At 39.6% G+C, this 26,997-nt stretch overlaps 1 protein-coding gene across 4 annotated transcripts in view; it reads right to left on the bottom strand.

Annotated features, from left to right (window-relative positions):
* Positions 1 to 1,657: 1,657 nt before the first annotated feature.
* Positions 1,658 to 26,997, bottom strand: part of MAP3K2 (mitogen-activated protein kinase kinase kinase 2) — a 37,978-nt gene continuing 12,638 nt past the window's right edge. For 2 of the 4 annotated variants that reach the window (XM_083490142.1, XM_083490143.1), the window contains exons 7-17: positions 26,861 to 26,948; positions 26,165 to 26,295; positions 25,229 to 25,308; positions 25,047 to 25,114; positions 24,243 to 24,335; positions 22,054 to 22,260; positions 19,340 to 19,488; positions 18,067 to 18,198; positions 17,743 to 17,872; positions 16,050 to 16,227; positions 1,658 to 14,345 (exon numbers count right to left, since the gene is read on the bottom strand). In XM_083490142.1, the coding sequence (XP_083346268.1) occupies positions 14,120 to 14,345; positions 16,050 to 16,227; positions 17,743 to 17,872; positions 18,067 to 18,198; positions 19,340 to 19,488; positions 22,054 to 22,260; positions 24,243 to 24,335; positions 25,047 to 25,114; positions 25,229 to 25,308; positions 26,165 to 26,295; positions 26,861 to 26,948 (1,482 nt within the window). In that variant the 3' untranslated portion in view covers positions 1,658 to 14,119. The remainder of the gene's footprint in view (positions 14,346 to 16,049; positions 16,228 to 17,742; positions 17,873 to 18,066; positions 18,199 to 19,339; positions 19,489 to 22,053; positions 22,261 to 24,242; positions 24,336 to 25,046; positions 25,115 to 25,228; positions 25,309 to 26,164; positions 26,296 to 26,860; positions 26,949 to 26,997) is intronic. The other 2 variants (XR_014522607.1, XR_014522608.1) reach the window with 2 other exon arrangements.

Raw genomic sequence — 26,997 nt, 5'->3', positions numbered from 1 at the left:
TTAGGTCCATAAATTACCATATAGCATATATTCAACACAAAAAACACGGACAATTTGTTGTTGACAAAGGACAGCTGGACATATAAAGGGCCCCATTACCTTCAGTAGCTTAGGGCCTCATCAAACCTAAATCCGGCCCTGGATAGTCCACTTGATCAGGTACCTGCCATGTGTGCATGGCTCTCATAAAGAAAGGGGCCAGGAAGGAACTAAGTGCAGGGACAATTAGCTGATTGGCAATGGTTGTTCGAGAAACAAACAATAAAACACACCAAATGTGAGTTGTTAAATTCAGGCATGCAGGCTCTGAGTGCATGAGCCCTGCTGGATCTAGTGCGGCATCCTGCTCACAATAGCTGCCTGGATGCCTTTGGGAAGTCCGCCAACGGGACCTGCGTAAAACAGCCCTCTCCCCCCACTTGATTCCCAGCAACTGGCATACAGAGGTTCAACATAAGCCTTCACTTCCACGAGTTTGTCCAATCCTCCTTTAAATCCATCCAAGTTGGTGAACTTGGCTTTCGTACCATCTTTACCACCTAACACTTCTCAGTTGAGGCGGCTTACATAGTTTAGCTGCAAGACTTCAAAGCAATGTACTCACATGCATGAAGATGCATGTTCAGACCCTATGTAAGCTGCATGGGGGCTGGAGTGTGTGTCCACATTTATAGGCTTGTGCATGTTAATAATATATGGTGGTGCCATTGGCCTGAGCTGTTTGACTATAGGTAATAAGTCTAAAACATTGGTTTTATTTGTATAAACATTTGTCTGCTTTGGATTGTTTAACATGTTTTGCCCTGCGTAAGAAGTACACAAAGCGTAATAGATGTTCTGCATCGTTACATTTTTCATGTTTTTGTAAGTAAACCTAGACAAGGAGGATGATTTTTTGGTGGTGGCACCCTCCATTTGGAATGCCCTCTCCTGGGTGGCTCAAAAGGTTGAGACAGTAACCACCTTTAAACAACTGTTACCAAGACATGCTTACCCAAGCTTTCGCTCATTTCTAATTCTTAAACTTTTTCTTTCTTGTGCACTACTCAAGTTATACCTATGATATAGTTCTACAGTGCTCAGTTTTGACTTCTAAAAATTTATTTGATGGTGTTGTATTTTTATATGATTTTATATTCACCTTCCCCCTACTCCCTTAATTATATTTCATGTAAATGTATAGATTTCTTTTTATATTGAGAGGTATACCAATTTTACCAATCAATAATCAGTTAGGTACTATGAACACTGGGATGGGGAAAGCAATATAGAAATTATATATGAACACCCAACACTACCTGCAAGTTGTATAGTGCTGCATAGTAGATACAATAATGAAGCTACAGTGTTAAACACATTAAGGAGTAAGCCCCAGAGGACACAGAGTGGTTTACTTCTAGGTAAAGCATGCACTGGATTTCACCAAACTACCCTGCAGTGTTGTAATAATTATTGAAATGCTGTACATGAAACCCTGTCAGTACATTAAGGATAATTTCCAGCTATGTCATAGCTCAATTGAAATCTGAAATAAACTGAAACTGAATTGTCCATTTAATTCCACTGGGTCTACTCCAAGCATGACTTGTTGGGTATCACTCCGAAGCATTATGTAAATACCAAGTATTAATGCACTTAGAAAAGACAAAAAACAAAGTGGAAATAAATATTTGTTTTATTAACACTTAGAAGTGCCATTCTCTATAGTCATTCCATAAGCTCATAAGGTTACATCCAGTAAACCTTTGCACCATAACCTTTCCAGAATTAACTTGGAAGAAAAAAAACAACCTCCAATCTTTCATCGTATTAATTCTTGCAGGTCCTCATGCACAATCATCCTACACGAAGATGTGTACCACCAATATACAAATTTCATAAAACAGAAGTAATTTGGTCAAACACAGAATATAAACATGGCTTCTTTTTATAATCGATAAAAAACCCAAATAAAATAAAAGCCATTTACCAGCAAAAAAATGACAGGTAAATACATAGTTGTTGTTTTAAAAAAATCAAAATGCTTTTATACATTTTGTACAAGCACACTTTTGAGACTATGACAAGGTCAAAATGTGCATGAACAATGGAACATACCACACCATACCAGGCTATTAGTAGGCTCTTTAAAAAAAGAAAGAGAGAATACCACTTTTCCTAACTGTTGGTTTTTGATATCCACCAGTGTGCTATTTACCCAACGTGAGAATTTTTTTGTTGGCAAGTCTTAAGAATCATACAAATAATCTTTCAAGCCATGAACTAGGCTGGCAAATTTATGTATTACTTGGTATTCTGCTAGTACCTTCAACATGCTTTATTTTTTCCCAGTACCAGAAAATAAGGAAAGCGTTAAGATCAAGAGGGAAACATTACATTCAATGTAACAAAAAAGAACAGGCAATAAAAACATCTGACTTTTCTAAGATTGGTTTTGTGTCTCAATTTTCTCAAGCAGCTCTAAATTGAAAGATTGCCTTCAGCTTTTCAGAACAGTACTATTATTCTCTGTATCACAGAAACATTTTTAGCTCTTAAAAAAGAGAGAGAGAAACCTTATAAGACAAACCATACCATTATCCAGCCAGAGTGTTTTAATATACAATTCATGTCTAATTTTGGAAATACAAATACATTTTGAATGGTTAAAAACAAAAAATAAAATATTTTCTGAACATCAGCCAGCTGAAAATATATTTATCTAGTAAATTATCTCTCAAAGCTTTTATATATTCATCAAACTAAATGCAGTACCTTTAAAAAACAATTTTTTAAAAAACATGTAGAAATAAAACTGGAATAGGTCTGTGGGAAACAGGACAGACAGTACATAGAAGGCATTTTTATGTACCCTATATTTGGAAAGTTCTTAGACACATTTACCACAATCCAAACTCCGCAGAGGATCTGACACATATTTGAAGCTCTATTAAGCAGTGGCTTCCCTGTTCCTGTTCACGCCATGCTTCTGAGAAGTTGGGTGTATGCACTCTGCACATCAGTGAAAAAGCATTTGGAATCTGGCTAGCCTTCCAGCAAAAAAAATGGGCAAGCAATCAGAAATGCACTAGCTACAAAACAGAACCAAGTTAACTGTTACATTGAATTCATGATGTTGGATGGTGGTCAACTTGACCATATTTGACTAGTCAACTGGCAGGTGCCCCAAATAGCATGGAGTGAACTGGGAAGTCCCTATTCACACAGAGTTCAGTATCTGTGTCAAAGCTCTGCAGGTACAACCAAGTTGCTGGATTTGGACTATTGTGGGGGAACTAGTAAGCAAAGCTAATGTCCTGAGTTCCTCAACCAAGGTAAAGCCAGAAGTGGACACGCATTTATACGGAATCTAAAAATCCTCATTCAAAACAGTAGTACATTGCACACATACATAATCCGCATACACTCCATAACAGTTGGTCAGAGTATTAAAACAGTGTACAAATTAAACAATTTCAAAAAATGTGCAAAAAAGTTAACATTGATAGAAAAAAACACCGTTGTGTACATACATTACAAACTGTGCCCAGCATTCAAACAGAGAGTAAAAACATTTACAGAGAAACCAAGGGATTAAATAGAGAATTTGACAGCTGCATAAAAAAATCTACATTAGATCCAAAGGGTAGATATACATCATCATCATTATTATCATTATTATTATTAGCTTTTTTAAAAGCAAAAGTCTGCTTTAACCAACATCTCTTCCCCATAACTTACAGTGACATTTTCTTAAGAAAATGGTGCAAGGTACAGATGGCAGGCTGAGCACGTTTGGGTTGCAATTAATAAAGTTTCCACTTTTGGACAAACATTATCAAGCTTTAAAATTGTGATACTAACAAATAGCAAGCCACGTGAAATTTAGACAGATTACATACCCTGTTCCAAAAAGAAAGCACAAACCTTTTATTTTAGGTCATGATCATGTGCCCATTGTGTGTGTGGGTCTGTGGTGGTATTCAAAACTGGGACAATCCTTTTTAAAAACAGAGTTTGCGAGTAGTTCAACCTCAGATATTAAACTAGTCTGTGAATTTGTTCAGTGTCTGACAGCCTAGGAGGGGTCTCAGGAGGGAGACAACCTTTACCAACAGGGTTTGAACGCATTACAGTCAAATAGCCAGAGAGAATTTCAGTAACCTTTTGTAGTTATTCCTTTCTTATTAAGGAGAGAGGAGGTCAAATCCATTAAAATATATGTATATTAAAATAACCCTTCTTCCTATACAAGACCCCTTTCACCTGACTCCAACTACTTCCAATAGCATTAGTTGTGTCAAGTACTCTTATTTTAGAAATGCAGAAAAAGTTGGCATACGCAAGATAAATGAATAAAATGCTTTTGATGCTAAGTTTCTCAGTAACCAGCAGTTTAGAAATCTTAAGTCCTGCTCACTTGGATGCATGTCTGACTTACACCGAACCAAGATAGCCAAGGGAGAAGTATTGTTCTAAATTATTTGGAATAAAATGGACTACTTCTCCCGTAAACTCTGCAATGTTCTGGTTTGCTATGGCACAAGAAATACTTTGGCCTATTATACTGACCTAAAGATTCACCTCCTTCCCTTCAGCTGCAAACTTTGAAGCCACAGAAATACAACTTTTGGTGGTTTAGACCAGGGGTGGTGGAGGGGGAGTACAGAAGTACTTAAATGAAAGGTGAAGATATATATATAAAATCTATCCAAAACTCCAGTACTAATATGTGGTGATCATAGTTTAAACAAAGGGCAAATTTTGACATGAAATACATATTTCATTCCAAGTATTTATGAAATCTCCATAAAATTCACTCTACAAAATTAACAAACTGGTGATACTTTATTATGATGCACAATCTGGTGTCAGGTTTCATCACATCAACCAACCATGGCTTTGATCCAGAGAACTACAAGTAGTTTTCCTTCACAGAGCAAGAATCGTCTGCTCCCTTTTCTGCGCCGCAGTGCTCAGCGGCCCCCCAAACACCAACTCTGGTTTCGGGGGGCAGGGTTATTGGGAATAGTTCAGGATATGATCTTCCCCTGCTTGATGCAGATTGAAGTATTATTTATTTATTTGCTTAAGCAAGGCACCTTTGGATCCCACATCCGTTGCCCTGGCAATCACTGCATGATGTTATGTGTGCCAAGCCACATTTATAGCATAGGCAAGCTGTACTACATGCAAGCCTTGATACCATCTTGTACTTACACCCAGCAGCATTTAAGGATATCATCAAAAGCCTTATCATAAGAATGAACTTTTCAAGTTTCCAGGCCCTACTTTCAGATCTAGCATGTAGACCTCACAAATCTGCCATGAAAATGGCTGGAGGTAGTGTCTTGGGAAATGTGCTGCTCCCTGTGGAGGTTTTTGCATCCATAGCTGCCATCCACATGTTCTGTGAAGCAGAGCAATGTTAAAGAATCGCTGACATTTCAAGGGCACAATTTGACAAAGAATCTGGGTCCAGCTCCAATTTCAGCCTGCGATTTCACAATCACTTTTATTTTTCTTTAGCAAGCTGGCCTCTTGTGAAGCAGAAAACTTCTTTATCCTTGAGAATGAGGACACAAGAACAATTCCTAGATTCATTCCATCAAAGCCAAACTGTGTCCTAATTTTACTGCTTAAGGCTCAATCAATTCTTCTAGCATTGTAGTGAGAGACCAAACCTCCGTGGACAGAGGGGTTTTTTGCACAGCAGTCTTTACATATGAACTCGTTGCTGTATTTAAAGTTTGTATTTGAGGTAGTCACAATGTTTCCATTTCTTTCTGTAATTGTAATCTCCAGAATAGAATGGTTATGCCCACATGAATAATCACGACTGACAGATATTATTCCGCACTGAAGCAGCCCACCATAACTGATGCACCATACCCACCGATGTTGCCCATCTTTTGTACGCATTCTAGATTCCATTTCTTCTGCTTTAATTGTACAATTTAATTGTACAATTGCAAAGCACAGCACACAAAAGACTAGTCAGGCTTGAGGCTTATCAAACCATTCTATCAGATGATGCAGGTCCACATTGTCAAGCTTCTTCCTAAAAGTTCCCATATCAATGTGCAGGACACAGTGTGAAGGTCAGTGTGGTCACTGCCTTGTGAATGCTGCACCATTTCAGGCGTAGCTTTTTCTTGTGACAGATTCCTCCAAGTTTTCATGAGTATTTGCTCTATACTTCGCCTAAAGGCCAATTCTGGTCAGTTCAATGGATAGTTTGAATGTTTTTCCATTAAGAATGTTTTTCCATTAAGAGATTAAGCCAGGGATGGGTTGAGGGCGTGCCTCCACCATCTACAAAGTAGAATCTAACACATTTAGCATTATTAAGTATATGCTGAGAAGAAATGAAATATGTGGCACTGCAATGTAAAAGCCAATTCCAGTTTCCAACACACTATGCATAAACACACATTTCTTTTTTAAGTAGGAACATTTCTTCCAATGGCTTTCATTTCTGAAAGTTTCAGATGAATTTATGTAAGTGTGTAATAGAGTATTTTCCATACCAAATGATCTTTCTCCTAGCTCCTGCATAAAGTCGGATTTTGGATCAGTTGTTATATACACCTCCACCTTTCATTTAAAACCTGTAAGATTTTCCCTGAGGAATGGATCACTTTTCAAATTTTGCTGCCGTACTAGAATCTCCTTGCTACGTCAACAGGGCTAAGTCTTTACATCAACACTGAACACAAGTCAGGCAATGCCCAATAAAGCACTCATTAGCCCCTGCAGTTATGGTAGTTATCAGGACCTGCGCATTTTGCTGCCCCCCCCCACCACCACTACAAGGACTGGTGTACCTTGCAAACCCAGGAGTGAGCCCTTGAAATTCCACAGAGGCTACTAAGCATAACTCTTACATCACACAGTTTCATTGGCACCCTTAAAAATATTTCTGCTCACACAGCCTCTTGGGTTGCACATGGAAGTCGTTATGTCCAGCAAAGCTTAAAAATTGGACAACAATTAACAGTCTCTAAGCTAGATAAATATCACTTTGGGCTGTGTACAGGGGTAGAAAAGCTTTGGTTTGCAGTGATTTGCAAATGCACACATGCCAATAATACATAAAAGGAACCAACCAGCAATTAAGTACTGGTATGCTGGTGGTAGTACCTTTGCTAACTTCAATACCACCACAAGGACTTACATTCAAACAAATAAAGTCTGTCCCCAGCCCGCATAGGCGTGATATATTCCAAAGATCACATATTTTAAAGAAGGAAAAAAAGGAACTATATTGTGAATGCTGACAGGCTCTCTTAAATACCTGCAGCAGTCATCAGACACTGCTGCAGAGATGATTGAAAGGATTGCTAGTGCAACTGACTCATTGATGCAGCATTAAATCTGGACAATGGCAGGAACAAGGTTTGTCTCATATATATGTGTGTGTTCTTTGAAACGGCATCTGATTTGTCTATACAAAAGCAATACTGTCACATGCTTTAAGCCAAGGGCTGGGAACCTGTGATCTTCCAGAGGTCCTATCATCCCCTAACCAGTGGCCATGCTGACTGGGATTTAACACCTTCCTTCAGAATAAGTACCATCATAGCCTATATAGGGCAGCTGTTAGCAGCTCACTGAACTACTGGACATTAGGGCAGCTGCAGCATTAACAATGCATTCTGGAACAGAGTGCAAGAGTCAAAGCCTGGGTTATTTTTTAAAAACAAGAACAATGTGGTGGTAGAACTTCCTACTTCCCACTTAGCTTAAGAATAAAGGACACTGTCAAACCAAATTAAGTGCTATTGATTTCCAGTGGCGAGAGTTAAGTGTTTCTTCAACAAGCTTAACATTGGCTGCATTCTGAGTATTTGTATAGAACTTGGCTGGCAGGGGTGGTGGAAACTAGGTAGTTAAATCTGAAATTTCTGCAGACGAACAAGTAACTTGTAACAACTGGGAATTTGCCATTTTCTACATTTCAAAGACTGATCTTGCTGGTCCTGCATCACTTGTCCACTATTGTAATTAATATACAAACAAACAAAATTAAGGCATACAGATAAAGGCACTCTGCTTGATTTTTGTTGTTTGTATAACTAAATAGGTTAAGTTACACTCCGTGGGGTGTGCATCTGAAAAATGAGTGCAACAAACTACAAAAAATAAAACGCTTTAGAAATCTAAGGACTAAAGCGTAAAGCTTATGTTGCAGATTCAAATTGCTTCCAATAGACTGTACATGATTTTCGTGAAACTTCATTTTACTTTTAACTTCAACAAATCATGTTAGGGTTGTTTCCTGATTTTCAAAAACTTATTTTAGGTATCAAAAATCTACAGACAATGGCTGGATTCCATGTCAATGTTTTGTTCATCCAAACAAAAGATGACAACTTTCAAGATATACCAAATACAAGACGTTATGACACTAATGCATTATTGCATTACGTCATTTCTGACTGGCTAAAATGTGCCATCAGTGTGCCATCTAAATTCTGCTAAAAACAGTAACAAAAGCCAACTAGCATGGCTGACAATTGTTGCTGCCAGATCTGCAACTTATGTTTGGAGAGATGAATCTTTATTTTGCTTTGACGGTCCTTTCACCAGCTTTTTGTTGTTTCTAGTTTCACCCTAGAATGATCATTTGATCACAGTCTGTTCCCAGACCAATTTCTCATAATTGTCCTTAAGAAACATGAAGAATATTCATGATTTAAAATTTCTCTGCAAATAGCCTATACATGATAGCAGTTGTACGCAAGGTTATTGGCTTCATGGCCTCATTCTCCCTGCATCTTTGGAATTCTAGAAACACAAGAATTTTAGAATACACACCTAGAAAGGGGGGATTTAATGAACTGACAATGTCACTAGGATTCATTATGCACCCCAGTGCATGGGGGAGGATATATGCAACTTATTGGGAGATCGGTACTTTTCTTCTAAATAAAAGTGTATACTTCTTGTAGATGTTGTTAAAAGGCTCTAAGCGGTTTTGTCAGTTAGACAGCAACCCACAAAGTAATCATGTAAACACTCGGCTGTCCCATTTGGCAAAGTCTTAATTGTAAACAAAATTGTAACTTTTGGGCTCCTTAACATCAGAGCTGCTGCCATTCACTAAAATTCCTCACTGCATTTTTTGGTTTGGTGACCTCGGTAACCAATTCATGTGAGGCAAAGGGCTTATATCCAAAACTTGCACTACATTAAGTACAAAATTGCTAAGGATTAAGAATCAGACACCTTTGATCCACTCCCCATGCTGCTTAGGGGGCAAATCACAAGTGTTTTTCATAATAACTAGCAACAATGTTAAAGAACCACTGGGACTCCTATATAAGCATGTGTTTGTGATAGTATTTATGCCATCTAAATGGTATTAAAGACAGTAGTTCAGATTTTTGAAATCTCCAGAGCTACTTATCTCTCTGCAGCACTTTTACATTGCCATTGTCAAGACAAAATGCAGTACTGGGGGGGAAAGGCACAGAAAGCAGGCACCTTATTCTGCTAGGTTCCCCCAAACCCTTGTCTAGCCACAATAAGGAAAAGGACCTGCAGCTGAGAGAAACAAGCTGTGCACCGCAAGCTGGTGGGTTAATATAGAATCTGAATGCTGCCAAGCTTCAAATAGTTCCTTTTAAAACAATTCAAGAAGAGTTTAAAATTCATATGCTGCAATTCATACATTCTTTTTGAAGTCCATTCTCATACTTTTTGGTAACAGAAGTAACCTTGTTAAAATAGCGCAAACTTTTGAACTGCATGCTTCAGCACAGGTATTCAGAGACCAAAATAAACAGAGATGCAATTTGAACCCTCTAGCCCTCTGTCAAGGCTCTGGTTCTTTAGAACAAAGGAAATGGGAGGATGAAACAGCATACTACTTCAGATCATAAAGCGGCTTTAAAACAGATTTTGGGTTACTGTAAGCTGCTCTGTTTAGGAACAAAAAAGTGTGGGAAAATATGCAGATAGTAAGCAATATAACCAAAACCCATAAGGCCCCCCCCCAATCTAGTAAGATTTAGGTTGCAAAGAACTCTAGAAAAGCAGAACTCATATCTGTGTAGCCTGCTAGTAGCATCTACTTGCTTTGTCCTAGAAAACTGCACCCAGATAAATAACCAAAAAGCCTGACTTACAAAGCAAATTCTGTTTGGATTTTATTTGAACTCTGAATGCCTGAAGCTCTGAAACGACTCTAAACGTTTGCATATTCCCCCTAAATGACCAGTAAGAGGTATTGTCCTACTTGCTCTATGTTGTACCTACACAACTAATACTCTAATAACATTGTCACCCTTCACATAATCAATGAGTACTATCATACCTGTACACTATAAAGTAATGTTAACATTTTTAGGCCCCTTTTAACTGCTCAAAATTTAGAGTTTCAGAGATTCACATTCTCCCTTCAGGTTCCACAAGTGAGTGGTGTGTAATAAGAAGCCAAAAAAAGCTGAGTTTATTTCCTTCCACAAGGATCTCTCCTAAGATTATACTGCTACTCACCCTGAACAGTGGGGAAGAAAAGAAAACCGAAACCATCACTACCACTCCTCTGCCTCAGACACTAAAACAGCAACTATGGTATAGGTGGCTGAGCTAAAGATAAACAGGTTAAGGCAGATCCAGACTCCTAAAAGCAAGCCTCATTTCTAGATTTTAGCACATTTTTCCATCCTCACATTTTAAGATTAAGTCTTGGTAACTTTCCTAGGTGCTTTTTTTTAAAAAAAGTTCACTCTTCCATCCTCTCCTCAATCATGGCTTACACATATCTGAGACTTCTAAAGGCAAGAGGTGATACGACAAATCCCAAATGATTAGCAATCCAATAATAAAAAGCACCAAGAGACACTGTTCTTGACACAGCTAAACAGCAAGGGTAGGCAGCCAGTGACTTTAGCACCAAATTTATATTCTGCAGCTCAAAACAGATATTCAAAGAATCATGTTAAAAAGTGTACACTACTGAATGGCATCCAAGCTAGAAACCTCTTTCAGCTGTTAAAAACTAGGAGGAGATACGAGAGCCATTTTCAATTATCTAAAGGGCTGTCACATGAAGATGGAGCAAGCTTGTTTTCTCTGCTCCAGAGGCTACAAGTTACAAGAAACAAGATTCTGACTAAACATCAGGAATACTTTCTGACAGGAAGAGCTGTTCAACAGTGGAACAGACTTCCATTAGAGGTGGTGGACTCTCTTTCCTTGGAGGTTTTTAAGCTGAGATTGGATGGCGACCTGTCATGTATGATCTAGTTGAGATCCCTGCATTGCAGAGGGTTGGGATAGAAGATGATCCTTGGAATCCCTTCCAACTCTACAATTCTATGACCACTCAGCCAAAAAGCAGGTGAGATTTTGATGAAAATTGGAGGGGCAAATCCAATGGCCCAGTCCTATGCGTATTTACTCAAAAGTAACTATTGTCTTGTTTAATGGTGCTTATTCTCCAGTGAGTGTGCTCAGGATTGCAACCCTAGTTACTGTTTTCTGTAGAGGGGAAGGTTCATTAAACATGCTCCTCAAATCACTGCACTGGAGGAAGACTTCAACAAGTCTTTAGCTGGTGCAGCAACACTTTATAAGAGGTCACTTACAGGCTGCAATGATTGTCTGCTAGATATTAAACAATTCTAAACAGTGACAACGGAGTAGAGCAAGGAACAAATATGCTCAACATAGTTTGGTACACTTTGGAGACTGGGGAGTCAATACTTCCATCTTAGCCTCATCCCACATTCTATTAATGGACCAAACAATGCACATTTGTATATGTTTACTTGATTTGCATGTTTTACACAATTTGCATAGTTACAGTTTGATGAGAGTTTAGAAATCTGAACCTTAGGGATCTTCCTACGAGGAACTGGAAAAAGAGTGTATAAGAAAGATGAGCACACGTCTGTAGGAGAAGACAACAGATAGTAGGCCACCGAGAGGGATCAATACCTATGGTATAGAAGGAAAGTCAATCACTGGAATCACACCAGACTATTATACTTCTTTCTTTCTTTTTTGGTAGCAAAAAATTGACCATTTCTTTTTTATTCACAATTAAAAGGATATGCTTCTTTAAGAACTAAAGAAATTATTATTCTTAGAAGTCCACTCAGTATGATAGTTTCTACATTAGGTACTATATTTCATAGAAAACTGCAAGAGTCTCTTAGTGTGACCTAGAGTAAATTTTGTTCAATAAACTTTCAGTTCCCAAACTTTGAGTGCTCTCATATTGCTCTGCATCCTTTAACCATAGCTAAAGGATCAGATATTATCTCTAAGCCTCTTGTGCCCCTGCTCCCAACTGCAAATTTCCCTTGTTGGCTTTAACCACTTACAACTGTAAACAGGAGTTAGGGCTTGCAACTCTTATTTCTAACCTGTGGCTAAAGTATTGGGAGCGTTATATACATGCATGCAACGTATCACATGCATAGCATTACATTGTTCCAGATCTGATTGCTGTTGAGACTTATGACATTTTTTTAGCTTATTAATGGAAGATAGTGTCACTGACTATGCACTGTCCATGTAATAGCTGCACACCTGCAGTATGTTTGGTTTGCCAAGGATGCTTTTATACAGGCTGCACTGAATTTCCCTAGGAAACGTTTAATAGCAGCATTAAGAAACATCACCTCTGGAAAACAGACACTGTGGCACTGGAAACTAGAATTATTTCCTTTCAGGAACTTTTCCCAATTTCTTGAAGGGACAGAAAGTATTAAAGCATTCTAAAGGGGTTTCTTTTCTTTTCAAGACTATATTCAGGTGTACAAATATGAATGTACACATTTGGGATACTAATGTCAAATCTGAAATTATTTTAATTACTAACAGTCAGATAAGGTATAAAATGCACTTTAGAAAAAGGACAGTAAAAATGGTACCTCATTCTTTGTGCCTCCATCAGGGTCAGTGTGCCGGAACTTAATTATATTGTTGCGATGAACATGGAAACCTCCATATCTATTTCTACTCAGCTTGCTTTCTCTTTTTGCTTAAAAAAAGGAGGGATCGTCTACACTCCATATAAAAAACCTGGAAAGCCAAATTCTGCAGGCTCAACATGATGCAAATTCTGCAAATACTATTTGATTATTAAATCAAATGTACTTAACACAAAGACTTCTGTTTAGCATCAACATAAATGGTAACGGCTTAATTTTGTCACTGATACCTATTCAAGTACTTAAAAATTTCATCGTAAGCATGATAATAAAGGAAGGAAGGAAGGAAGACTGGGTCTCATTAAGTATTTTATGCAACAGACAGACCAGTTGGGACAGCATGAAGGATGCAGAACAGAAAATTATCAAGAGAGAAACTAGCCTTCACCCTGGCCACCAGAGGCCCTGTCCAGCACAACTCATTGCGGTTCTTAGCAGATTAAGCAAACTAACTTGTGGCACGTTATGTGAAGCCTGTTCTTCAACTGTAAAGGTTTATGGATCTACAGTAATCTGTTTATCTACGATTCCTGGTCTAGAACATTCACACATCAGAACTACTTGACTCAAAAGACTCTTGAACTACTTCAGCTAGGGAACCCTCCTGTATATTCTTTTAAAATTATAAATATACATTTGGTTGCAGGCGATGCACTAGTCAGATTTCTTTTCCAGAATCAACTTGGTCGGCAGTTTGAGTTTGCAGCTTTTAAACCTGTTTCCAATACTGTGGATGAGCCTCATGTCAAAGCTGAAACACAACCAAAACCTCCCAGGGCATCTATCTACATATTACAAAGAACAATTGGACACATTTTCCTTTTCTATATCTGCTAACAACATGTATATTTTTCCTGCATCCTGAGTTAATCAGTAGTGCTAGGAAAAAAAACCTTAACACACAATTCCTGGCAGTCCCAATAACTTGCCTTTCCCCCCTTAAATAAGGAATGAATATGTACTAAAGTGCTTTATGCGAACCACATCAGTACATTACCAAAACAAAAAGATCTTAAGTCCTAAATGGGGAACGAAATCTGCAGTGTAAATATGCAGAGATTATTAACAATCTATATGAAATAAAGAATCAAGAGAAACAACTTCTCCCTTGTCTTTTCTCAACCTTGTGTAAAAAAAAAGTGCAGTCAGAAAATAAACGCAGTAGGTGACAGCTGGGTTGAAGCAGGCCATCAGTGATAATGTGCAAACGTGTGTCTTAGCAGTTCATCTGCGGATGGTCGCAATTTGGCCTCAATAAATATTCGCTTCAGAAAATCCCGACCGTGGTCCGAGACATGAGGTGGCAGCTGGGGATTGGTTGGCTGTGTGGCAATTTTAAAGATGGCAGCCATTGCTTCAAACTCTGCCCAAGGTGGTTTCTCCGTGAGCATTTCTACCACAGTACAGCCTACACTCCTGTAACAGTCAAGAATGAAAAGCAAGTTGAAGTCACATAAACTAGTAAGTATCTCTACTATCTGCAGTAAGCAGACAGGGATATCTAAAGAGCACAACTTACATTCAGTTCAAAAGACTGCATTTCTTTCACATGTTGGAGTAGTGTGTATTATACCAATAATCAGAACATAATAATTTTGTTGCTAGATCTAATGATCAATCTATAATAACTTAATTACCCAACAGCACCACAAAGGGTTTGTACACTTGTAGACACATTTACCTAAAAACCATAGGCCAGCAAAAGTGCTTTGTGTTACAATTAAATTAATGATTAATCTCTAAAATGGTGGGAGACTGAAATTGTACTGAAGAAAATTAGAATAAGAAGTTTGGAGCTACATTAATTCAATATTTAAAGTTGCCCCTCAATTTTAGAACTGGCTGTTCCAGTTTGTGCATTTTGGTTTCCTCTGAAATTTCAGACTGAGCCAGACAACTCTACCAACTCTCACTCACAGGGACTTCAGAAGAGAGCCACATTGCCTTTGTCGAGAAAAAGGGCATACAGCATTTTCAAAACAAACAACTGCATTTTTTTATGTGGAAAGGTTTTCGATGCTTATTGTTGTAATAATCTTATGCAAACGCTTTGTGAGATACTTCTGAAAAATGACATAAAATACCTTGGAAAGCAAGGAAATAGCTGCAACCACTGCAAGAAAAGAACTTACAAATCTTCTTACAAAGAAAACTCACACACAGCAGTCTCTGAAGCTAGAATAATCTATTAGAAGCACATCGTTAATTCTCCTTTCAGAAACATAATCCAAACTAAATGCAAGTGATGCCAACAATGGTATGGGCCATGGGATGGTGGCTTGAGATAAGGCGTTCTCAGTAGTTGCATCCTGAGATAAGGCCTTCTCAGTAGTTGCATCCTGGGACTCCCTTTCTGTAGAATGCATTTGTTTATCACACTGATGACACTTGGCTGTAAACTGAAGACACTTTTGCTTGCCCAAGCTTTTAGGACATGAACATTGTCTGGGGATTCAGCAGTTCTTTATTACTGCTTATGTTTTTCTATATTATAGAGAATTTCAGATGTTTTAATCATTGTAACTATGATCATGTTGTGTGAGTGCCTGGGCTCCTGCAGGACAAAGGGCAGGATGATGATGATAATAATAATAATAATTAATAATAATAATAATAATAATAAACAATAATAATAAAATGTCAGAGTGAAGAGTTAAAACTAAGCTTTCTCCATGATATGCTAGCTTTTTTAAAAGAAAAAAATCTGGAATACATTTGTTTGTAGGGAAGAATACTATCTGAGACCCCACCTGTAACATGAAGTAGTCTAGACCCAAGCCATACCAGAGCATCAGTTCAAAAAATGGGAGCCCGTGAGCTGTATCAAAAAGGCAATGGATCATCCCAGGCTCCTCCAGAGATCATTTTCTCACATGTATTACCTGAATTCTTTCACAGATCTGTACACAACTGACCAGTCATATTGCCCTGCTTACTAATGCCATATCATTATGCCACTTCTTCATAACTTTCTAATCCAGATTTGTGAACAGTGTGTCCTAAGTAGATGAAAACACACACACACACACACACACACACACACACACACACGTGTCAAGCATACCATTTAATGTTAAGACCCCTGTACAACTGATTTTCATTGGAACAGCATAGACATACCAGATATCTGCTTTCCTCCCATACCCTTCTCCACTAATGACTTCTGGACTCATCCAGTATGGCGTTCCTGTGGCAGACTTCATACCTGTACCAGACAAGCAAATTGTTTGAAGCCGCTTGCTGGCACCAAAATCGCCCAGCTTAACATTCCCTGCAGAGTCTCTGAGAATATTTGCACCTGCAAAACACAGAAAGATAAGGTTTGATGTATATCTGGTAGCAGGCTAGCAGAATCTTCCATGACATTACACATACATCTGCTCAACGTAGAATTCAATGTTTGATTCAGTGGCCCTTGCATACAAGTTAATACATTTGTGTACACAGATCACTTCCTGGGAAATGATCCAGGGTGTCTTGGCACTTCACTCACATAAGTAGGCCAAGGTAGAGGAGACAGGATGAGGAAGTAGAAATAAAATTACTATGTGTCATGAGGTGTGTGAGCCTGGGGCATTTGCCATGCTGTTTTCCCTGGGCTTTGGAACTGTATACAGTGGTGCCCCGCAAGACGAATGCCTCGCAAGACGAAAAACCCGCTAGACGAAAGGGTTTTCCGTTTTTCGATGCGCTTCGCAAGACAAATTTCCCTATGGGCTTGCTTCGCAAGACGAAAACGTCTTGCGAGTCTTGCGATTTTTTTTGCTTTCCCCCCTTTTTCTAAGCCGCTAATAGCCTTTTAGCCGCTAAGCCGCTAAGCCTTTAATAGCCGCTAAACCGCTAATAGCGCTAATCCGCTAATAGGGTTGCTTCGCAAGACGAAAAAACCGCTAGACGAAGAGACTCGCGGAACGGATTATTTTCGTCTTGCGAGGCACCACTGTATGGCTGTTTTGAGAATTTGGTGCAGTGTCCATTTCAGGACTATGAGCCAGACTCAAACTGCAACTAAGCCATGAACTCCCTCGTTGGTGATCTTAGGCAAGCTGTTATTCTTTCAGCAATATGGGGATAATACTGGCATACGAGGAACATTTTACACATTGGCATCGTAGTATATGTGAAGCTCTTTAGGCACTGAGAAAAGCACTGTGTAAACACTAAATATTGCCAACCTTTGTGGTTGAAATTCCAAATACAGTGGTACCTCGGGTTACAAACGCTTTGGGTTACAAATGTTTTGGGTTACAAACTCTGCTAACCCGAAAGTAGTTGCTCCAGGTTGCAAACATTGCCCCAGGATGAGAAGAGAAATTGAGGAATGGCGGCACGGCAGCAGCAGGAGGCCCCATTAGCAAAAGCGCGCCTCAGGTTAAGAACGGTTTCAGGTTAAGAACGGACTTCCGGAATGAATTAAGTTCATAACCCAAGGTATCACTGTACTGGAAAAGCATTCACAATGAATAAATGGAAAAGATTCACCTATTGGTACCATGATAGAGTTGTTTCATGTTCTGACTGCTTTGGAGATGTTTTGAGAATTTTTTGACAAAGCAATATGAATGAGAGTGTCTGTTAGAATTTTCTAGCAGTCTTACTTGAAATGATGTCTTAAATTGAAACATTGTAAACTACCAACAGATATATTTATATTTTAATTGCAAGAAGAACATTGAATAAAACATTGTCTTGTTTTCATCATAAAGATTTGGCTCATCACTGGTTAATAGTTAATAGTTGTTATTTTTTTCTAACCACATTACTTATCTACTGTTTGGTAAGTGCACACCTTCAACAATTCTCCCATTCTTACCTTTAATATCTCTATGTACAATCATGTTACTGTGCAAATAATGAACTCCTTCCAAAATCTGCCGGGTATATTTCCGAGTCACATTCTCCGTGAGTGCGCCATATGCCTTCAACTGATCTTTAATTGAGCCCTACAGACAAAGGAAGAATAAGAATACTGTAGCGCCTCTTTTAAGAGTAGAGTCACTCTTGCATGAAAAATGGCTGCATTTAAAAATGTTTCACAAGTTTGTAGAAGCAATCCTCTAAGAACCCTTCCCCTATCTGGCATTAACTCTAACTAGCCCACATTAAATTACTATCTATATCCAGATCTCTGGCTTACCCCAGGCATATATTCCATAAATATAGAGAGTGTTCTTTCGGGAGGGTCCCTCAAGCAGCCATAATACTGAACAATTCTCTCATGTAGAAGGTTTTTCAGAAGCTGAATCTCACATTCAAGTGCATTTACCTCCTGGAACGCAAGAGCACAGCATTAGCCTTAACAGAATCTGACAAGCAGGTTTGATTCAAACAACAATAAACGCATCATTTAACTTGCACTTGGAACTGAAGACTTCCAAAGGCCACATTGGGGCTCATCCTTTAGCTCACTATTAGAAATCCTTGAACTTGGGGAATTAGCAAACCCACCATCCCCAACTATTAAATAAGGTTGCCTACACTGGATAGTACTTATTATTTTATCTAGTACACCACATAAAATTACCATTTTCTTATATAAAGACTGGACTTTTCCAAGTCCCTTTGAAATGAACCTGAGCAATTTAAGAGTCCTTATTCTGTTATTTTCACTGCACAGTGGCCTGGGTTTCAACCTCTTCTTAATGTCCACATGGCAAAGTTACCTTGTAGCAGCAAAAATAAAACTACAGGAAATTTTCAGAATATTATTGACTGATGATTGATTGCATTCATAGCCTACCTTTTTTCTACATGGAGCTCAAGGTGGATTGTACATGGTTCTCCCCCCTCCTCATTCAATCCCCACAACAACCCTACGAGGTAGGGAAAGACAGTGACTGACCCAAGGTCACATCCAGTAAGCTTCATGACTGAGTGGGGATTCGAACCCTAGTCTCCCAGGTCCCAGCCCAGCACTCTAACTACTATGCCTCACTGGCTCTGGAAGTAGTTGGGTAACAGATACAAGAGGCACCTCTCCATATATGAAGCTACCTGGACACTGCATTCCTGGTCCTGTTCTGCCTCCTCCAAGGAATGTGCAGAGGGAGGCAACATAGAAACAGGCCTTTGCAGTGGTGGCTGCCCATTTGTGGAATACTCTCCCCCAGGAAGTAAGCCTGGTGCAATCATTGTTTGCTTGTAGGTGCCAGGCCAAAGCATTTGCCCTCAAACATCGGGAAAGAGAATTAGTTTTTTTTAAACTTTTAATGCTCATCCTGTTATTGAGGTAAGTAAGATTTGTCCTACTATTACACATATTACTGGATGAGCATGTTCAAGTTTTTTTTAATGTTTTATACTAAGTTTTAATGTATTTTATGCTATACGTTGCTTTGGGACACTCCTCTGTGTGAAAAGTGGTTAACAACAACAACAACCAACCAACCAACCATAACCAGTACTCTTACCTTGCTGGTCTCCGGGCTGTCAGGATCAAACTGAACTTGCTTAACAGCTAGCTCACGTCCTGTATCTGCATCATAGCATAGATAAACTCTGCCAAATGCACCCTGTCCCAGGAGTTTACCTAGTCTCCAGTTAGTTGGAGCTCTTGGGGCTGAAAACAGAATATGAAAAAAATAAATTTCTATTACTCAAAGAAAAAGGATCAGAAGATCAAAACTTCAAGGAATGTTTCAGCAAGGATTCATACATACACACATTGCATTTTGCAACGTAAGTATTTAAAGAGAACCTTTAAGACAACAATCTGTAGTAATGATCAAGAATGCAAGCCACAAACTACTCTTGCATTCCTCACTTTAATGCAACTAAATTAACTTAAAATAAAAAGTGGCACTTTATCTGGCAGAAAAATCATTAAGCTATTAATATTATTTATTAAAAGTGAATGTGCATCAATAAATATCCCCTGAGCAGTTTGCAACATAGCATGTTGTAAAAATGCTAAACATTTTCCATCTGTCAAAAACTCAAAGAAAATACTCATTAAGCACAGCAGTGTAACTAATAGGCAGGCTGCTGATGTCTCTTGAAAACTTATCCATGCATCTAAGGATAGAACATTAGTTAATAGTTAAGTAACTATTTAGTTTCAGTCTGTACCAGATGCCTTTTCAGTCCAAAGTATCTCACACAAAAGATTACTTTGGACTGAGGAGGCACCTAGTACAGACTGAAACTAAATAGTTGCTTATGATAGCAATGTACTCAATTAGGGCAACAAACCATTACAGTTGCTCGGTCACATTCAACTTAGTAACTTTACCCTGTCAGGTGTGAGGAAAGTTTTTTGTTAAATATGACACAGTTTTTGTGAGGGACAATGTATTGAAACATTTCCTCCTAATGTCCCAGGTGTGCCCATGGTGTATCTATTTAGAATTACCAATTTCCCCTCAAAAGTGCTAGAAGCTAGTAATGCAAGATGCCTGTGTGTATTTGACTTTTAGGGAGATGTCTGTGCCAGCCGTTCTTCCAAAGAAATAGGCACATGCAATACATAGGCCCTCTGCAGGCATTCAGTAGGAATGCAGAAAGGGACATGCAGGAATACACAGGCTGAGCACCATTGTCTCAGTGTCACTGTGCATGTCGGGCACAAACTCCAGCTGATGCGTGATCAGGGTGAGTCTGAAGGGGACTGCTTTACATGTGGGTTTTTCAGCAAGGACAGTCCTGGGGGCTCTACCCACGAGCACCACTGACTGCTGCTTCACAAGGGCCAGGAGGCTTATATGAAAGTCATTCTTGTCCTACTTTTCTGTAGGTGTAAACGGCTAACACGCAAATAGCAGCACAGGAACTCACCGGGACAAAGAGACTCAAAGTAATTGAAAAGAAAAAAAGGCACGCAGGCAGTCCAGTAGAGATTGGGGAAAGTACATGCAAACTTTAAAATAATAGCAAAAAAAATTATTTGAGACAATCATCAGACAAGCAAAAAAATGAAGATCCGAAAAGCTGCCTTGTTCAGATCAATGAAAATGTTGCCATGGCTGGTCTTAGTACAGGGTGGATGGAGTGACCACTCCAGGCACCATAGGCCATTCTCCTGAAGCATTTCCAAATGAGAACAAGAGGGCCATGTTCAAGCCAAGCAGGTTCAATCCACTGACAATGTCAAGAACTGACACCTTGGGGACGTTAATAACCAGTGGATATAGGGATAGAGAAGGGACGTGGGTGGCGCTGTGGGTTAAACCACAGAGCCTAGGACTTGCCGATCAGAAGGTCGGCGGTTCGAATCCCCACGACGGGGTGAGCTCCCGTTGCTCGGTCCCTGCTCCTGCCAACCTAGCAGTTCGAAAGCACGTCAAAGTGCAAGTAGATAAATAGGTACTGCTCTGACAGGAAGGAAACGGCGTTTCCGTGCGCTGCTCTGGTTCACCAGAAGCGGCTTAGTCAGGCTGGCCACATGACCCGGAAGCTGTGCGCTGGCTTCCTCGGCCAATAAAGTGAGATGAGCACCGCAACCCCAGAGTTGGCCATGACTGGACCTAATGGTCAGGGGTCCCTTTACCTATAGGGATAGAGAACTGAATAAGCTAAGCTTGGGTTCACCCCAAATCAGACATCACCACCTCTAGGAGAGTATCCTCTATGCGATGGCACAAAATTGTGTACAGTCCAGCACTTCTACGGGGTAGAAAATCTGTCAAGCATTTGGGGTACCTTATTCATTTCCACCCACACTGGCTGTTATTAGCATGGAGGAACCATACTGGATTGAGTCTTATGCTGAAACAAAGTGTTGGCCCAGATGCCAGAAGATCGTGACAGCGACTGCCATCAACGGATTTTACTGATGATTTGGCAAAGAAAATTTACAAAGTAAGTTCCAGAGGTTTTTGTTTTTCAAGATTTGGTGTTAATAGGTTTTAATAACAAAATTTAATTTACAAAAAAGGGACCCATCTGACCCCAAAGATTCCAAAATATTACATTGTCAAGTGTCTATTACTTTTCAGCCATGTCCAGCAACTGGGAATGGAAAAGGAAATCTGTTTTGTATTGCACTATATATATTTTGGTATGGGGTTGTTGTTTTGCTAGTCTGATTGTTCTCTCAAAAACAATTCCTTTTGCAATCATTTTAAAGTTACCTTATTTTTACTGGACTTGTCTGTCACATGGCATTATATGCAGCTTTTTTCCTTACAGCGGCTAGGCGGACTGATATCCATGACTGTCAAAGTAGGATTGTCTATGTCACTTCCTCTTCTTCGCATCCGCCCATCTTCATATTCTGGAGTGAAAACACTGCTCCCGCTGCTTGTACTCAATGAGTGATCAGTTGGGCTGAAGCTAACTGGGGATCGTAAGCTGTTTCCTTGGGTTCTCCTAGCTCGTGGAAAAGTTTTACGGCCTGCAGAAATGAACAAAGAAACCTACAATACAGGACCATGAAACATTATTTCCATTTGTACATTCCACTGGAAGCAAAGGACAGTAACTGAATGCTGGATAGACTAGAGCCACGCTTTTCTACCTCAATGGCAATCACAAATGAACAGAGCATGCTACCTCTAGATTAAAAAAGAAATAAAGAAAAGTGCATAGGATGAATGAGGAATAAGGAAATACCTTCCAAAGGAAATGGATCTAGCACCATCTCTTGGAAGATTGTACACATTCAGCAGACTTGGATCCAACTCTTAACACAACTTTTTCTGTGTGGAAGGAGGAACTTAACTTGGGGAAAGGCCACAGCTCAGTGGCAGGCAGTCCCAGAGTCAATCTCTGATGGCATGTACAGGAAAATGTCTCCTATCTAAAACCCTGGTGATTCCCTGCCTGTCAGCAGGCAAGTGTTTCTCAGCCAGTGGGTTCCAACCTGCAAGTGGGGCACAAGGCTTGTACAAGTTGGCCAAGGCCGTTATAAGTAAGCCCAAAATACTTACTGCTTATAATCCTTCATTGGTAGGATGAATACCTCTTACAACTTTTATTATAATGCTGTGTTGAAACTTGTAACTGAACATGGGAAAGAGTAAATTTTGCATTACAGCACTTGCAAACCGCCTTCTGGTGGCTCAAGTGTTACGGAAATTTTTGCCTGGATACCTCAAGTAACGGCTATAAAACTGGCAAACTTGTAGTTAAAATGCATGAGGACCTAAGGTCCTAAATTTATGTGATAATAAATCAATGGGCACCATACCAAGTCAATTTTGATGTGGGTTGCCATATCAAAAAAGACTGGGAACCACTGGGGTAAACATCCCTGCGCTAGATGGACCAAAGGTCTGACTTGGGATAAGACAGCGCCCTATGCTCCTCTGTGACAACGAGGAAATAGATCTCTCCTCATGAGACACTCCTGCCAGATGAAGGTAGTTTCCACTCATTCCTTCCCCTTGCAGCCCCCTGAAAAGATGTTTCGAAGGGTTCAGGGCCATTCTGGAATAGAACTTGGGGTGGTGCTGGGGGCTGCAGTGGAAAATTTGCAAATACTGCCTTCCCCTCTCTCCCTTCTTTCCTCCAGGGCGAGACTCTGCAGGATCTCAGCCCTTTCTGCAAATAGAGAACTTCTTTTGTGGAAAGACAACTATGGCTTTAAAAATATAGTACAATGCAGTAAAATATAGTACACTGTTATCTTTATTAAAACTGGGAGTAATTGTAATGAGATTCAGATACGATAATGCCCGTGGGTAACAAGAAACAACGGAAAATTTCCCATAGTTATTTAAAAAGCAGAATCCACAATTAAGTTGTCGGCAGAAACACGGCTCAGATGCCTCTGTGTAATATTTGTATTTGTTATGCTGGAAGCCAATGGAAGTTAATTTGGGATTAAATTCCACCTAATTCAAAGGGGTTTACTAACACGCACATAATATGAAAGTGGCGACGTTGTAGAGCATTTGCTTTGTATGCAGAAGGACATCATGTTCAATCCCCGGCATCTTCACGCAAGGCTGAGAGAGAGCTTAGTCTGAAACCCTGGAGAACAGTGCACAGTCAGGGTAGACAACACTGAGATAGCTGCACCAAGGGTTTGACTTGGTACAAGGCAGCTTCCTATGTTCCTAAAGCAGCAATCCTACATTTAGGTTCCTTTTTCTTTTTCTTTCAAACAGTGATTTCCGCCTCTAGGCCATCCAGAAAACTCATGAAAATTAATTATGTTCCTAAATTCATCACACACTGTTATGGTTGCATACAACAGATCAAGAATTAAGGAACATTCCAAACTTGGAAAGGAGACCAAGAAATACCTTTTTGTATTGCAGAGCACACACAACTTAATATTAAAATTTCCTCCCTTCTGGATAGGAAAGTGCATTATGGTTTTTTTTGGGGGGGGAAGCTTTCACGAAAGTGTTAAGGGGCCCACAAACTTACCATCATTGTAGTCTTGATGGTGGTATGAAATATGATACCTTCGAGGGTAAGTTCCACCTTTGCCAAACTTCTCAAATATAGGAAGATCATAATCTAAAGGAAAAAAACAATTAAGTTCCTGTTCTCAATTAGGCTATTTTGGGTTTGGATGAAAAAGTTAAGTGAGTTAGTCAAATGATCAACCAAAATAATCAAGGGGACAGAGTAATTCCCCTGTTAGGAAAGGCTGCATTATTTGGAGTTTTTTGGTTTAGAGAAAAGACGAGTAGGAGGTGACAAAACAGAAGTTTGTAAAATTATGCATGTCATAGCAAAAATGGACAGAACAAAGTTTTTCTCCTGCTATCATAGCACAAGGACACCCAACAAAGCTGAATGTTGAAAGATCAAGGACAGATAAAAGAAAGTACTTCTTTACACAGCACAGTTAACCTATGGAACTCACTCCCACAGGATGACTACCAACTTGGATGGTTTTAAAAGAGATTTAGACAAATTCATAGAAGTTAAGGCTATTAATAGTTATTAGCCATGATAGTTCTGCTCTGCCTCCACTGATTTTTTGCAGCTTATAAGTGCATGCTTCATCTCCACTGATATACTGATTTACTAGCGTTTAAAAAAATAGTAATGAACATATGGTTGTTCCTACTTTTCATACTTTTGTCATTGTTACAACAGCCTCAAAGACAAATAAAACATTATTAGGTTAAACTTTATGCATACATCCAGACACACAATGAAGTTACAGTAGAAGATTTTGTAAGGATAGCATCGGAAACTGTACGCATTTGTTTTACCTACCAGAAAACTCTTGGTGATTATCTGGGTAGCTCTGGGCTCTTGGCATCCGGGACTTCGGGTAGTTCTCCCTATAAGTAGAAACACTGAACTATTACATCCTTGTGTAAAGCACTACCTGAATTCTGTTACCTCATTGTTTTAAAGATCACAGCAGAAAGAAGCGCAGATTATGTGGTTCTTACCCATCTAAAGGGCTGTCAAGCGAAGGGCAGCTTCCTGAGCCAGAGTTTTCAGGACTGCTCAGTGATAACGGATCCAGCATCTGGAAACAAAAATACAAGAAAGTTTGAAGAACTATCACTACAGGGATGTAACATACATAGACAACATGCAACAAGCTAGGGAAACACAGACTACGGTTGTCCAGGCTCTGCTAACATTCTGGATTGCTTACTGTAACACATTATGCATAGTGCTACCTTTGAAGATGTCTCAGAAACTTCTGTTAGTAACCCAGTAGCTGCATGATGAGCTAAGTAGACACTAGCCAAGCACAAATTTGGATACTGGGAACACCTTAATCCAGTGTTTAAGGAGATACACTGGCTACCAGTTCATTTTCGGGCATAATTAAGTGTTGGTGTTAGAGATGAGCACATTTTCTCAAGCTCACCTCAGATTTATTGGTAAATTATCAGAGATCTTCAGGGGATGGGAATGAGAAAAATCTCATTCCATTTTTCTGAATAAATCTGGTAATTCAGAAAAATGTCCCTGTGTAAATATTCACCAACCCACATCGCTCCCTGAAACCCTCCCAAGAAACATATCCCCCCCCCCCATTCACTTACCTTGCAAGCAGTAACAACAGCAGCATCAGGGGCATGAAGGAAGAAAAGGAGGGAGGTTTTTCCTTCCCTTTCTGCCACTTGCAACACTGCTTAGCTAAGCCTGAAGGATCATAGCATATATAGTTGTACCAAGAGTTGCCTTTGGGAGAGCTGCATCTCCCCTGGCCTTTACACCATGGTCCATTGTTAGCCGTTAGGTCAAGATAACAAAGAAGGTAACAAAGGATCTTAAACAGCAAAACCTTAATGCAGTAGCCCCTTTTAAAGGAAATGCAGCAGCCCCTTAATGCAGTAGCCCCTAAAGGGAAAATGAAAGAAAACACTCACCTGATCCATGCTTTCTGGAATGAACTCGCCCTCACTGTTTATACTGGTGAATGAGCCATTCCGGGCCACCTGGTGCAGCTCATCTGGAATGTATCCTGGAGGGGGAGAGCTTCTGTCGCGACTATAATAACCTGTGGATTTTTTGAAATATGTGAGTAAATTATAAAAATCCTTTTACCAGCAAGAATCATCTACTTATATGATTTTAGTATCAAAGCATGTGACATTTATTTGAACACCCACAGATGCTGCAAGGCACACAAAAGAAATAAGGTTTGACTATCTCTTGGTAGAAAGATAAATTCAAAGGGGTGGGGTTCAATGCCGCACTTAAGTGATTGTTCTGTCAGCACAAGTACTTCGGCTTGCCAGACAGAATGATTTCCTCTGTCCTCTGCCTGCTGCCGTTCTGGGGGTTCTCCTGACCCTCCCAACCAGGATTTGGGGAGGGAATAGGGGCTACAGAGGGAGAAGAGGGGTGCAAAAGTCACATTGCGCTAGGACTCAATGCGTTGGTCTCCTCTCTCTCACCCACACACAGTGCTTACCTTTTTATTTATTACATTTGTATCTCCAAATTTGACCTCAATTTAATTCTCACATCAATTCTGCGAAGTATATTAGACTGAGAGATATTGATTCCCTCCACTCACCACCCAACCAACTCAAAACTGTAGGAATATGAAGTTTGCTTACCTATTACAGAAAGCCTGTTTTTCCTCTCAGTCACTCTGAAAACTGTATTATCCAAATCTTCCAGCGATGGCAGAGGCTCAGTATTACTCTGAAGGTGAAAGCATGGAGCAGTTTATTTATCCCTTTAAAAAAAATAA

The sequence above is a fragment of the Podarcis liolepis genome (genome assembly GCF_965112155.1).
Source record: "Podarcis liolepis genome assembly, chromosome: 1".
Taxonomy (NCBI): Eukaryota; Metazoa; Chordata; class Lepidosauria; order Squamata; family Lacertidae; genus Podarcis; species Podarcis liolepis.
Note: the sequence above shows the minus strand (reverse complement) of the source record. Positions and strands in the feature narration are given on the sequence as shown.